The sequence below is a fragment of the Vombatus ursinus genome, unplaced genomic scaffold, assembly GCF_900497805.2.
Source record: "Vombatus ursinus unplaced genomic scaffold, bare-nosed wombat genome assembly UNPS02014830.1, whole genome shotgun sequence".
Classification (NCBI taxonomy): domain Eukaryota; kingdom Metazoa; phylum Chordata; class Mammalia; order Diprotodontia; family Vombatidae; genus Vombatus; species Vombatus ursinus.
The window spans coordinates 8,526,879-8,542,112 of NW_020954608.1; the positions used below are offsets into that span (position 1 = coordinate 8,526,879).

At 36.8% G+C, this 15,234-nt stretch overlaps 1 protein-coding gene across 6 annotated transcripts in view; it reads left to right on the forward strand.

Moving 5' to 3' along the window:
• Positions 1 to 15,234, forward strand: part of LAMB4 (laminin subunit beta 4) — a 155,658-nt gene that overhangs the window by 70,747 nt on the left and 69,677 nt on the right. For all 6 annotated transcript variants that reach the window (XM_027838868.1, XM_027838867.1, XM_027838872.1 and 3 more), the window contains 2 exons: positions 7,906 to 8,027; positions 9,669 to 9,774. In XM_027838868.1, the coding sequence (XP_027694669.1) occupies positions 7,906 to 8,027; positions 9,669 to 9,774 (228 nt within the window). The remainder of the gene's footprint in view (positions 1 to 7,905; positions 8,028 to 9,668; positions 9,775 to 15,234) is intronic.

Here is a 15,234-nt window from a genome sequence, read left to right on the forward strand (position 1 = left end):
CAAAGTTGTAGGTATGTCAGGACAGTAGCCAAATGCCTGTTTTCCAAAGAATCTAGCCCTGTACTCACTAGAATTTGGGTGAAAAAGCAGGCCTGGGGAGGGTGGAGCCAAGATAGTAGATCAGGGGCAACTACCCAACTGAACTCCCCCAACATTCCCCTCCAAACAACATAAAATAACATCTGAAATCAAATGTTGGAGTTAGCAGAGCCAACAAAAAATAGGGTGAGATACCTTTCCAGCCTACACAGGGTAGAGGTCCAGTGGAGGTCTGTCCAGAGCAACAGTGGCCACAGAAGCAGCACCCTTGGGAGCTCTCATTCCAGAGACATTCTGGATCAAAGTTCCAGGGCAGAGAGGAACACTGGTGGTCAGTCACAGGGAAGCAGAGGCCCTGGTTCCACTGCAAAAAAGAACACTAACTCATGGAGCTGCAGGGAACCAGGAGCTCTTCCTTGTTAAAGATCAGAACACAGACCAGGAGAACAGGGACTATGCTTCTCCAAGGGACACTGCCTTAAAAGCACCAAAAACTTGTAGACTCCCCCAGAACTAGCTCTGCAAACAATAGCACAAAAAAGCCTAAAGCTTGGGACAGTCTCCCTTCTTTCCCCCCACCCCAGGTAAGCAGAACTCAACTTTAACATAAAGTTCAAAGTCAAGAAATAGACTGGGAAATTGAACAAACAACAACAAAAAAAGAAGTTGACCATAAAAAAACTACTCCAAGATATAAAAGCAGAAGAATACAACAATGTAAAAACCCTAAAGAAAACTGTTGCTTGGACCCAAATCCAACAAGAATTTCTAAAAGAGTTAAAGAAAAAGGTAAGAGTAGTAGAGGAAAAAATTAGGAAAAGAAATGAGACTGATGCAAGAAAATTATGAAAAGAGTATATAGCTTGGTAAAAGAGGCCCCAGAAAAATGCTAAATAAATAATTAAATAAAAATACTTTAAAAAAAAAAACAGAATTGGCCTAATGGTAAAAGAAGCACAAAAATTTCACTGAAGAAAAGAACTTCTTAAAAAGCAGAATTAGCCAAATGGGAAAAGAGCTACAAAATCTCACTGAAGAAAATACATCTTTAAAAATTAGAATTGGGCAAATAGAAGGTAATGCCTTTATGAGACATTAAGAAACTATAAAACAAAGTCAAAAAATGGAGAAAAATAGAATAAAATGTGAAATATCTCATTAGAAAAACAACTGACCTGGAAAATATATTGAGGAGAAATAATGTAAGAATTATTGAACTACTTGAAAGCAATGATCAAAGAAAGAGCCTAGATATCATATTTCAAGAAATTATCAAGGAAAACTGTTCTGATATCTTAGATCCAGAGGGTAAAATTGAAATTGAAAGAATAGACCAATTACCTCCTGAAAGAGATCCCAAAATAAAAACTACCATGAATACTATAGCCAAATTCCAGAGCTCCTAGGTCAAAGAGAAAATATTTCAAGCAACCAGAAAGAAACAATTCAAATATTGTGAAGCCACAGTTAGGATCACACAAGATTTAGTGGCTTCCACATTAAATGAGAGGAGACCTTGGAATATAATATTCTACCATGCAAAGGAGCTAGGATTACAACCAAGATTCACCTACTCAGCAAAATTAAATGTAATCTTTCAGGGGAAGAAAAGAATATTTAATGAAATAGAGGACTTTAAAGCATTCCTAATGAAAAGATCAAAGCTGAATAGAAAATCTGACATTCAAATAGAAGACTCAAGAGAAGCATAAAAAGGTAAACATGAAAGAGTGACCATAAGTAGAGGTAGAGCCAAGATGGCAGAGAAAAGGCAGCAAGTCATCTGAGCTTTCCCCAGAACCCCTCTGAAAACCTCTCAATAATGTCATAAAACAATCTCCTGAATCAGCAGAACCCACGAAAGGACACAGTGAAATAATTTTCCATCCAAAGAAAACTTGGAAGGTCAGAAGGAAAGGTCTGTTGCACCTGGATGAGAGTGGAGCATAGTCCCAGCACAGGCCATGTCAGCACAGAACCAGCCCCAGCAAACCCAGAGCAGGCTTTGGGAGCCACTGATTCAGCAGTGGCAGTGACTGCTTCCAGAGCTCTCAGCCCACAGACTGTAAGGGGGTTCAACAACTGATCAGAAGAAAATTACAGGGGTCTCTTTCCTGGCACTGGGAGCAGTTGCTTTGCCCATACTCATATCTGGATTGCAGTCCTGAGTGGCAGTCCCAGGGCTAGCAGGAGTATTAGCACACCAGAGCTTGCAGCTGCAGTGGAGCAAGGACCTCATCACAGTTCCAGGGCAGAAAAGCATACTTGTGATCACATACAGACCAGAGCACAGGCCAGGAAAGTAATAAATGCACCTCTCCTTAGACCACCTTGGAAGAACTGAAAACTTACAGGTCTCTAGAAGTATCTCTTAAAACAGCTACACAAAACTCCTGAAGCTTGGAACAGTGAGCCATCCATTCACCTTAACAAAGAGTTAAAAGTCAAGAAATAGACTGGGAAAATGAATAAACAACACAAAAAAAATATGACCATAGAAAGTTACTATGGTGACAAGGAAGATGAAAACATACACTCAGAAGAAGATAAAGTCAAAACTCCAACATCCAAAGCCTCCAAGAGAAATATAAATTGGTCTCAGGTCATAGAAGAGCTCAGAAAGGATTTTGAAAATCATGTAAAAGAGGTAGAAGAAAAATTGGGAAGAGAAATGAGAGAGATGCAAGAAAATCATAAAAAAAGAGTAAAGAGACTGGTAAAGGAGACACAAAAAAAACTGAAGAAAATAACACCTTAAAAACCAGAATAGGTCAAATGGTAGAAGAGGTTTGAAAAGCCAATGAGAAAAAAAATGCCTTGAAAAGCAGAATTGGCCTAGTGGAAAAAAGAGGTACAAAAATTCACTGAAGAAAAAAAGAACTCCTTAAAAAGTTGAATTGGCCAAATAGAAAAAGAGGTACAAAAGCTCACTGAAGAAAATTATTCCTTAAAAATTAGAATTGATCAGACCAAACACTTGAAACTTGCTAGCTGTGTGACCCTGGGCAAGTCACTTAACCCCAACTGCCTAAAAAAAATTAGAATTGAGCAAATACAAGCTAATGACTTTATGAGAAATCAAGAAATAATAAAACAAAACAAAAAGAATGAAAAAATAGAAGACAATTTGAAATATCTCATTAGAAAAATAACTGACCTAGAAAATAGATCCAGGAGAGATAATTTAAAAATTATTGAACTACCGAAAAACCATGATCAAAAAAAGAGCCTAGACATCATCTTTCAAGAAATTATCAAGGAAAACTGCCCTGATATCCTAGGACCAAAAGGCAAAATAGTCCTTGAAAGAATCCACCAATCCCCTCCTGAAAGAGATCCCAAAATGAAAACTCCCAGGAATATTATAGCTAAATTCCAGAGTTCTCAGGGCAAGGAGAGAATATTGCAAGCAGCCAGAAAGAAACAATTCAAGTATTGTGGAGCCACAGTCAAGATAACACAAGAGTTAGCAGCTTCTACATTAAAGGATTGGAGGTCTTAGAATATGACATTCCAGAGGGCAAAGGAATTAGGATTACAACCAAGAATCACCCACCCATCAAAAATTAATATAATCCTTCAGGGGGAAAAAATGGGCATTCAATGAAATACAGAACTTTTCAAGCATTCTCGATGAAAAGACCAGAGCTGAATAGAAAATGTGACTTTTAAATACAAAATTCAAGAGAAGCATAAAAAGGTAGACAGAAAAGGGAAATCATAAGGGATTTAATAAGGTTAAACTGTTTGCATTCCTACATGGGAAGATGATACTTGCAACTCATAAAAACTTTCTCATTATTAGGGCAGTTAGGAGTAGATGTAGACAGAGGGCACAGGTGTGAGTTGAATATAAAGGGATGATATCTAAAAAAATAAAAATTAAGGGGCAGAAAGAAGAATGAACTGGGAGAAGGGAAAGGGAGAGGTAGAATGCGGTAAATTCTCTCACATAAAAGTGGTAAGAAAAAACTTTTTACAGTGGAAGGAAAGATGGGGAGAGTGAGGGGGGATAGAGTGAGTGAACTTACTCTCATCAGAATTGGCTTAAAGAGAAAATAACATACACACTCAATTGGGTGTAGAAATCTATCTTACCCTATAGGAGAGTAGGAAGGAAGTGGATAAGAGAAGAAGGTAGAAGCCAAAACAACTGAGGAAATCAATGAGGCTAACTGCATCCTCACAAAGCAAAAAGCTGTGGTAGACTTTGTAAAAGTTGAGTATTGCTTTTGATTTTTCTTCAGTTATTAACAAACAATAGGAACCAAGCAAACTCAACTATGTTAAACTTGTCCTCAAGTACTTCAAGAATCTGTGAGTTCATCAGTGTGTGTATTCCCTCCACCAAAGCAGGTGGAATCCTCTACAATTTAGCAAATGGTCATTAAAAGTTGATGGGGGAGGGGGGCAGCTAGGTGGCACAGTGGATAGAGCACTAGCCTTGGAGTCAGGAAGACCTGAGTTCAAATCTGGCCTCAGACACTTGACATTTACTAGTTGTGTGACCCTGGGCAAGTCACTTAATCCCAATTGCTTCACCAAAAACAAAAAAAACAAAAACAAAAACAAAAAAGAAATGGTAATCAGGATGCTCTAAGAAAAACCTGGAAAAACTTGCATGAGCTGATGCAAAGTGAAATATACTATGTACAAAGTAACAGCAATATTGTAAGATGGTCAGCTGTGAATGACTTAGCTATTCTTAGCAATATAATGATCTAAGACAACTCTGAAGGACTTAAGATGAAAAATGCTATCCATCCCCAGAGAAAGTACTGAATGAAGCATACTTTTTTTTACTTTAATTATTTTTCCTGAGTTTTTTTGTTTTGTTTTGGTTTTTGTCTGTGTTTTCTTTCACAGCATGATTAATATGGAAATATGTTTTAAGGGGAAGCTAGTTGGTACAGTGGATAGAGCACTGACCCTGAAGTCAGGAGGACCTGAGTTCAAATCTGGCCTCAGACCAAACACTTGACACTTACTAGCTGTGTGACCCTGGGCAAGTCACTTAACCCCAATTGCCTTTAAGAAAAAAAAAGAAATACGTCTTGCATGTCTACACATGTATAACCTATATCAAATTGCTTGCTTTCTCAGTGAGCGGTAAGGAAGGGAGGAAGGGAGAGGATTTGGAGCTCAAAGTTTTAAAAACAAATGTTAAAAATTGTTTTTACATGCAGTTGGGGAAAAATAAGATACTAAATAAATTTTTCAGAAAGGGGAAAAAAGAGACTAACCATAAGTGACTCAATAAAGTTAAATGGTTTATATTCCTGTATGGGAAGATGATAGATATAACTCCTAAGAACTTTATAATTATTAGGTCAGTTAAAAAAGAGTTTACAAAGACAGAGCACATGGGTGTGAGTTCTTTATATTGTAATCATCTCCAAAATAAAAGAAGGGGTGAGAAAGAGGAATGCAATGGGAAAAGGGGGAGGGGAGAAGTACAATGGGGAAATTTTTTTTCACATGAAAGAGGTGCATAAGGAAGAGCTTTTACAATGGAGGGAGAAATGGAGGATTGGCAGGCAATGCTTGAACTTCACTCTCACCAGAATTCACTCAAAGAGAGAAGAATATGTAGATGTAGATATAGATATATCGCATATATATATATATATAAAGAATATAGATATAGATATACACACTCAGTTGTGGATAGAAATGTAACCTACCCAGTAGGGGAAAAGGAGAAGAGAATAAGAGAAAGCGGGAGAGATGATAAAGGAGAGAGTAAATTAAGGGAGGCAGTGGTTAGAAGCAAAATAGACATTTGAGGAGGGATGGGATAAAAAGAGAGATAAAGAAACAGAAGATAATGGGATGGAGGAAAATACACAGTAATCATAACTGGGAATGGGATGAAATCACCCATAAAACAGAAGCAGATAGCAGAATGGATTAGAAAGCAGAATCCAACAATATGCTGTATACAAGAGACACTCTTGAAAAACAAAGACACATAGAGTTAAAATAAAGGGCTGGAGCAAAATCTTTCATGCTTCAGCTGAAGCAAAAAAGGTAGGACAGCAATCATGATCCTCAGACAAAGTAGAAATAGACCTAATTAAAAGAGATAATCAGGAAAACTACATTTTTCTAAAAGGTACCATAGAAAATGAAGTAATATAAAAAAAATTACAGCAAGTTTCTCTGTTAAAGACCTCAGTTCTCAAATATATACTAAGTATAGAACTGAGTCATTTACAAAAATAAGGGCCATTCCCCAATTGATAAATAGTCAAAGGATATGAATAGGCAATTTTCAGAAGAAGAAATCAAAGCTATTTATAATCCTATGAAAAATTACTCTAAATCACTATTGAGTAGAGAAATACAAATTAAAACAGCTACAAAGTACCACCTCACACCTATCAGAAATGACAAATGCTGGAGAGGATGAGGGAAAAATAGTTACACTAATGAATTGCTGGTGGAGTAGTGGTCCAGCCATTCTGGAGAACAATTTGGAATTATGCCCAAAGGGCTATAAAATTACACATAGTCTTTGACCCAGCAATACCACTTCTAGGTCTGTATCCCAAAGAGATCAAAGGAAAAGGAAAAGGAAAAGGACCAATATGTACAAAAATATTTATAGAAGCTTTTTTGTGGTAAAAAAAGATTTGAAAATAAGGGAGATGCTCATCAACTGGGGTCTGGCTGAACGCGGCATATGATTGTGATGTTGCTATGTTGCTATAAGAAATGATGAGGGTAGTGGTTTCAGAAAAACCAGGGAAGACCTATATGAACTGATACAAAGTGAAGTGGGAGATCATTGTGACCACTAACAACAATGTTGTAATGATGATCTACTGTGAAAGACTTGGCTACTCTGTTCAATACAACGATCCTAGATAATTACAAAGGACTCATAATGAAAAAATGCTATCGATGTCCGGAGAGAGAACTGATGAACTGAATGCAAATTGAAGTATGATTTTCTTAATTTGTTTTTCTCATTTTTTCTTTGAAATATGGCTAATGTGGAAATTTGTTTTGCATGATTTCACATGCATAATTGATATCATATTGCTTGCCTTCTTAGTGAGTTGGGGAGGGATTAAGAGGAAGGAAGAGAATTTGGATCACAAAATTCTCAAAGAAAAGAGTACTTAAAAATAAATAAATAATATTTTTTAAAAAAAGAAAAGAAAAGAAAGCAGACCTGGGAGGGAGATTTCGTAAGTTATAGTACACTAGGGCAGTGGGAAGGGGAAAAGGAGGGCAGGCCAAGGGTAGCCATAGTACAGAATGCTGATTTACAGCTCTGCTCACAGTCACCTTCACTGTTGCAGCTGAAACTTAGAGCTCTGGTTATCCTGAAATGATGACCATGCTTATCTTACCACAATATCTTAAAACAATGAAAGGACTTTAATGAATTTTGAGTTGGCAAATGCATACAAAAGCCTTCCCAAGATGATAAATTTATGCATCTGTTCATAGACTAGACACATCTCAAACAGCTTTGTAAGCAGCCTCAATTTGTACAGCTTCCAGAATGTGGTCAATTAGCCTATGTTTGCGCAATATCATTTAACAATCCCAAAGAGTCTTCCAAATTACAAAACTCTGTTCCCAAATCCAGAGGGTGTTGTCAAGAATTGTTTTTGTCATGGGAGGCGATGGTTAAGGTTAAAATAGTTAGCAGTGTCAAGTCTTGAGCACAGCTACAGACAGTAAAAATGTACCTTTTCTCTACTTCATAATTCAAATGAACATTGGTTGCAAATTTAGTTCCATCTCCTTGTTAATGTTATGAATGTCGTATGTCATGTCCATTAATGTCATATGCTTAGTAGAATTCTCCCCCCCCTCACCAATACAACCTGTTGTTTGTTGAATATTTAGTCTTCAGCTGACTGGGCAGCCCACATAGTGATTAACCCTTCTGGAGCTTCAAGAGGTGAACATTGCAAATATAAAGCACTGCCACAAGAGCCTCAGACTCTGGCCTTACTGGCTTTTGTGAGGTAGGACAATCAGCCTTTTTTACATCCTCCAGATTTACATAGTCGGACATTATTGGAGTGCTAAAAATTTGTAGGTAGGAGTTGCTTTGAAATGTGAGAAATGAAAATATGAGTAGGATGAAAAAATAAAATGTTCATTTCATTTTTTTGTGTTCCTTTCAGCTCCAAACACATTAAGGTAGTAAATTGGGGTCAGTGATTCCCTCCCATCAGGGACTTTTAACAAAGCATAAACATAGGCCATTATGACAAATAGACCACTAGATCAAAACATTTGTCCCATCCTATTCCTGTAAGAATGGAAAATCAACTTGTTTTAATTCTCTAAGACTATATGCAGGGCTCTAACTAAAGTAGGGCAACTAGAGCTTTGTCCCATGGCACTAAAATGTAGAGGGCACTGTTAACACTTGTAGATCCTCTGCAGTGTAGAAATACCTGAACATGGTAAAAATAAAAAGCTGCCAGATCCCAACTTTTTTCCCTACCAGTGGTTGCACCCAGGTAAGCTCCCAGCTTGTGCCTCTCCTTCTCCTACTTTCAATTTACCACATACATTGTCCTTCCAGCAACAACCTCATGGTATTCTTTCCTCCCTCATTTGACTTGCCCAAGCACAAAAATTTTTAGTTAAGCTTCTGTTTATATGATAGCACCACATATCAGCATATTGGTTGTGCTCCTAATATATTGGAGCAGTTTCCAACACACTACCATGTGGCATATTGAGAGAAAGCAGCCATGGAAAAGCATGATAAGGTGATTTTATAATCTGTTATAAACCAGGTGCACTAGAATAGATCTGCATCGGTCCTAGATACTGTAGCCCTCTCCTTCGTGATAGAGACAGAATGTAGATCCCAGGAGAACACTTAGGATTATTTGGTGGCTATTTTCAGAAATTTCTGTGTGAACTATCCCTTCTACCTTTAACAGCTAGAGAAGTTACATCAATGGAAATTCCATTGGATATCTACTGTGGAGATATTAGATATGCATTTTAATTGAAAATATTTTGGGTTTTCTACGATTAATGTGAAAATATGTTTAATAGGAGTGTATCTATAGAGCTTGTATCAGATTGCATGCTATTTTGGGGAGGGGGGTGGGAAAGGAGGGGGAGAAAATTTAAAACTCAAATGCTTACAGAAGTGAATGTTGAAAACTAAAAATAAATTAATATAAAAATATTTTGGGTTTTCTTCATAGTAAAATCTACATACCAGCTTCATAGAATCTTGCATTCATTGGTGTTGTTCAGTCATTTTTCAGTTATGTCTGATTCTTCATGACCCTGTTTGGGGTTTGCTTGGCAAAGATACTGGATGGGTTTGCCATTTCCTTCTCCAACTCATTTACAGATGAGGAAACTGAGGCAAACAGGGTTAATCAACTTTCCCAGGCTCACACAGTAGTAAGTGCCCAAAGTCGTATTTGGACTCAAGAAGATGAGTCTTCTTGACTCCAGACTTAGCACTCTATCCCATGCGCTACCTAGTTGCCCTGCCTTGCATGTAGTGGGTGTTTAATAAATGCTGGTCAAATGAATAAGGGAGGTATCAAATGAATGAATGACAATTTTATATAATAGTAAGCCAGGATGCCTATCACTGATCCAGGGTCTTATTAATTTTGGAACAGAATTGCACTTCTTGCCACACCAGTCTGCCTAGAACCAGAAATGCAGTATTCTGTAGATGTTCATTTTTCTCAGTCACAGACTCATGGACATATTTTGATTGATTCGGTAAGTGACCATATGAATGATGTTTCCTTTGGACCTGATTCCCTTGGTAGGTTTATTTATAGAATATGTGGAGAGAATATGTTCCATCCTTTATAAATTTAAAACAATTATGGGCTAGAATTATGTTATGATATTTATTGCTATAGAATCATCATTAGGCAGGTCCATTTTATACCCCAATCAAAAGAATTTAATTATTTTAATTCCCAACTATTTTAATACCTTAGACTATGAAAATATCCTAATAATAATGGGTTTTCATTTGTAGGATAATATATGGTATGGCACTTGAGCACAGTTATAGTGAGATTATAGTAAATTAAAATTATATTAAAGCAAAGTTTAAGGTAAAAAAAAAACAGAAATACTTTACTGACTTTCCTATGTCTAAATTCGGATTCCACAAAGGAACCAGTAGGATCTACTGGAAAGAACATTTAACATAGATCAGTGCTACATTAGATTAGATCACAGATTTTTAGATCTGAAAGGGACCTTAGAGGTAATCTAGTCCAATACTATTATTAATTTTTTTACAGGTTAGGAAACTGAGACCCAAACAAGTAAAATGATTTGCCCAAGGTCACATAGGTGGTAAATGGCAGAGTCAGGATTCAAATCCCTGTCATAGGCCGATGAAATTAGAGCTGGAACGGATCTCAGAAGTCATATATTCCAATAACATCTTTTTTTAAAAAGATGATGAAGCTGAGACCCAATGACTTGCCGGAGGTTACAAAGGTACTAAGTGTCAAATATTCAATTGTTTTCAGTCATATCCAACTCTTTGTGTCCTCATTTGGAGTTTTCTCAGTAAAGATACTGGAGTAGTTTGCCAATTCCTTCTCCAGCTCATTTTACAGGTGAGGAAACTGAGGCAAACAGGGTTAAGTGACTTGCCCAGGGTCATACAGCTAGTAAGTGTCTGAGGTCAGATTTGAACTCAGGAAGAGGAGTCTTCCTTAATCCAGGCCTGGTACTCTATCCACTGCGCCACCTAGCTGTCTCTGAGTGTCAAAGGTTGGATTCAAAACCAGGTTTTCTGACTCCAATTGAAATGCTCTCTCTGCTATAACATGCTGACTCATAGATCTAGGTTCTAGTCCTGGTTCTAACAGTTATTGGGAGGTGATATTAGGCAAGTTCCTACTCCCTGGGCCTCAGTTTCTACATCTGTAAAATGAGAAGGGTGTGCCAGATGATCCCTAAAGTATCTGCTAACTCACTGTTCATTATTATTGGACTTCTTTGCAGAAGAGCATCAAGTGGGCTTCTGTTGATGAACAAAGTTGGGGCAGAGAGCAGAATGAAACGGAAGGAGACTAGTCTAACATATGTAATCTAGAAGATCATTATTTATGGGGGAAATAGGGAATGATATAATTCAAAGTCTAGATATATTGACCCCTAAAAAAGTTTAAATCTTCTGCTTATGTTTAAATCTTTTTCTTCTTTTCCTTCTCCTCTTCCTCTTCCTCCTCCTTTTCCCTATCACTTAAATTGCACTTTAAAGTTTGCAAAGCGCTTTATATATCATCTCATTTAATCCTCAAAATAACCCTGTGAGGTAGGTGCTATTATTCTCTTCCTTAGAGTATAATAATAGCAATAATGAGCAAACAGGCTGACAGAAGTAAATTGACATAGCTAGTAAATATCTGAGGCAGGATTCAAACTCAGGCCTTTGTAACTCCAGGCCAAGCACTCTATCCACTGCACCATGTAGCTGCCTAAGCTACTTCTATAAGGCTAATCCTTATCTTGGCAAGCTTCTGGCCCATTAGCCAGAAAGCATACACTTGTTATTTGTCACCAAGCTAATTTTATATACATTGCTATAAAAATGTGTTTGGTATCTACAAAGTGTTTTAGAATATAAAACTATCATCTCTTCATAAATCAAGGAATGGACTTGAATTGGCAAACCTATAAATCTGAAAGTCATTAGAAAAGGTAAATGGTGGTCATATAGAATAGAAGGGTTGAAGAAGACCTTAATGCCATTCAGTCCAACTGTCTGGTACTGGGAATCAATAAATTAGTGATTTATTAACAGTTGCTGTATGCCAGGCATTGTGATGAATCGAAACAGTTCACATTTTGAGAAGTGTTAAAAAAAAATAAAAAACAAAAACGAACTCTTAAGCCTTGGTAGATTTCCCCCTCTCATCCTCCTCTTGTTTAATCAATCAATCACTGTGCCAGGCACAGTCCTAGGCAATTAGGACTATCTTTTTTTTAAATATTTTTTTCAGTGAACAGAAATCTATTTTTTCTCCTTCTTACCCCCTCCTCTAACATCAAAAAATAAAAAATTAATTAAAAAAAAAAAGAAAAACAGGGGCAGCTAGGTGGTGCAGTGGATAGAGTACCAGCCCTGGATTCAGGAGGACCTGAGTTCAAATCCGACCTCAAGACACATAACACTTACTAGCTGTGTGACCCTGGGCAAGTCACTTAACCCCATTGCCTAGCAAAAAAAAAAAAAGAAAGAAAGAAAGAAAGAAAAACAAACCCTTTGTAATAAATTTGTATAGTCAAACAAAACAAATTTTAGCATTGGGATAACAAAAAAAAAAGTCTTGATTAGCATTCCAAGTCTATCACCTTTCTGTCAGAGGTCCTCTCAAATTATGACTTGTGTTGATCAGAGTTCTTAAGTGCTTCAAAGTTGTTTGTCTGTAATGCTGTTGTTATTGTATAAATTGCTCTCCAGGTTCTGCTCCCTTCACTCTGCATCAGAACAAACAAGTCCTCCCAGATTTCTCTGAAACCATCCCCTTTATCATTTCTAATAGTACAAAAATATTCCTTTACATCCATATATCATATAGTAATTTGTTCAGCCTTCTTCGATTGATGGATACCCACTTAGTGTCCAGCTCTTTGCAATCACAAAAAGAGCTGCTATAAATATTTTTGTATATGTGAATCCTTTCCTCTATCTTTGACCTCTTTGGGGCATAGACTTATTGGTAGTATCACTAAATCAAAGGATATACACAATTTAGAAACTTTGGGGATCTCATTCCAAATTGCTTTCCAGGAGGCAGCTAGGTAGCACAGTGGATGGAGCACTGGCCCTGGAGTCAGGAGGACCTAAGTTCAAATCCAGCCTCAGACACATAACACTCACTAGCAGTGTAACTCTGGGCAAGTCACTTAACCCCAGTTGCCCTCACCAAACTGCTTTCCAAAATGGTTGAACCAGTTCATAACTCCCACTTGAGATTATCCTTAAAAGATTGATAACGCCTTGAGACCAGCATCTTATTTCTCTTTTTATCTTCCCCTAATTTTAGCATGGTACTCTATACCTAGTGTATGCTTAAAAACATTTTTGTTATGAATACATAAAAAATGGATGAATGAATGAATCATACAGAATCCCAGGATAAGAAGCTCCTCAAAATCCATTTAGTCTAATCTATGTCTAAGCATCTTAACACACAAGTTGACATCCAACCTTTGTTTGAAGACGTAGAGGAAAGAAAATCCCATTGCCTCCTAGGGTACCCCATTTCAAGTTTAGATAATTGTATGGATACTATTTTACCCTGCTGTCGGTATTGTATGTTGGAAGGAATTTGATTTAATATTAACCTAAGCAAACATTATTTGGAAATTAAATGTTCTGGAGAAAAAGTTATATAATACATCCCACATCTAAATCTAAATTACATTTAATTTTCCAGGTCACTTCTCCCCACCATTAGCACAGATTACCAAGAGCTGACTTAATCATATTTGTTTTGATACTTTAAACACCTGTGACTTCATTGACGTATGTACTCCCTTCAGTGTATGTATGTATGTGCAGTGTATTGATGTATGTACTCCCTTCAGAAAGGGCACTGGATTTTAAATTGGAAGAACTGGATTCAAATCCTATTTCTGCTACTTATTACTAATATTAGATTGTACAAGTCATTTAACCTCCCTTGACTTCAGTTTCCTCATCTATAATTTCAGGAGTTTGGACTAGATGATCTCTAAGTTCCCTTTCAGCTCTGAAGCTATGACATCATGATCTAGCACAGAACACAATTTTTCTACCACCTTGTAAAAGGTCATCATGAGTTGCTGTGTCTGAAAAAAGAAGTCATCAGCTGCAGGCAACCTTCTGATGATGATCTATTTTGTACTTAGCCAAGCTGGTCTTGGGATGACAGACCATCACCAGACCAATATCCACACCCTTTCCAGCTTAATAGAGCCTGCCAGAGCTTCAGTTACACTGGTATAGCCTTTAGAAAGCCCAGATGATCACAATGTAATGATGAGGTATCATAGAACCCATTAGTGGAAGTTAAAGAACTATATTCTTGTTTATGTGTCAATTTTATTTCCCTCTCTCCTGAAAAAGAAAATGCTGTACTAAAGCATTCGTATTGTAGGGTTCATCACGACCCTCATAACATTTTTCTTACATGCAAATGTGTATCCAGTCTATCTTGATCTTATATTGTTAGAGTTGATTCTGTGATTTCATTTTTTCTTCTTGTGTCTACCATCTTCTCTCTCAGGATTTGTTTTTGTCAAATTGGAACCTGTTTTATGGGCTTGCTTTCTGAGCTGCTCTGTGCACTGTACTTCATGACTAACTTAAGACAATAATTCAGCATAATAAGTACATTCTCTTTAATATTTCACTCTAGCCGTTGATAAAAGTTTAAGATAATTAAAAATGAAAGATTGAATAGTATTCCTCTGCTTAAGAATTACCTTTGGATAGCTTCCCTAAAGCTTAAAAATTATCAACCATTCTTCAAAAATAACCCTCTTACCAGTTATGTACCCATTTCACAGTTACATAGTCCAAACCATAGTTTCTCAATTTATTTCATTCATTCCTTCATTTTGAGAGGCAGTATGATATTGGAGATAGAGTGATGGATTTAGATGAAGGAAAACCTTGGTTCAGATTATGCCTCTGATACTTATGACTATAAGCAAGTCACTTAAATCCTCATATATAAAATGAAGAAAATAATAACTATAACACCTACCTAATAGGGCTGTTGTAAGGATCAAATGAAATAAAATGCTTTGAAAATATTAAGGTGCTATATAAATTTCAGTTATTCTTATTTTATTAAAAATAATTCTAAATTGCCTGAAATTTCATCTGGTTGAACAATTTGTGAGGTCCTGCCCAGTTCTGACTTTATTATTAGGAAGGATTAAGTTTTCTGACTGAACTCAAGAAGCATCTTTACCCAGAATGAAGTATGCTCAGTTTTGTAGATAAATAACCTCAAGCATACAGGCCAGTTAGTTTCTTGGTATGTTTTATTCTAGGTACTTCATTTCTTGTCTTCATTGATTAGCCTTATGCAATTTGAATTGGTTCTTGTTAAAATGTAAGTTGCTTCCTCCTGGATACTTACAAGACTCCCTAAAAATGAAACTCTGGAACATGGTTATCGTGTTTATGAGTGAGTCAAACCAATGGTTCCT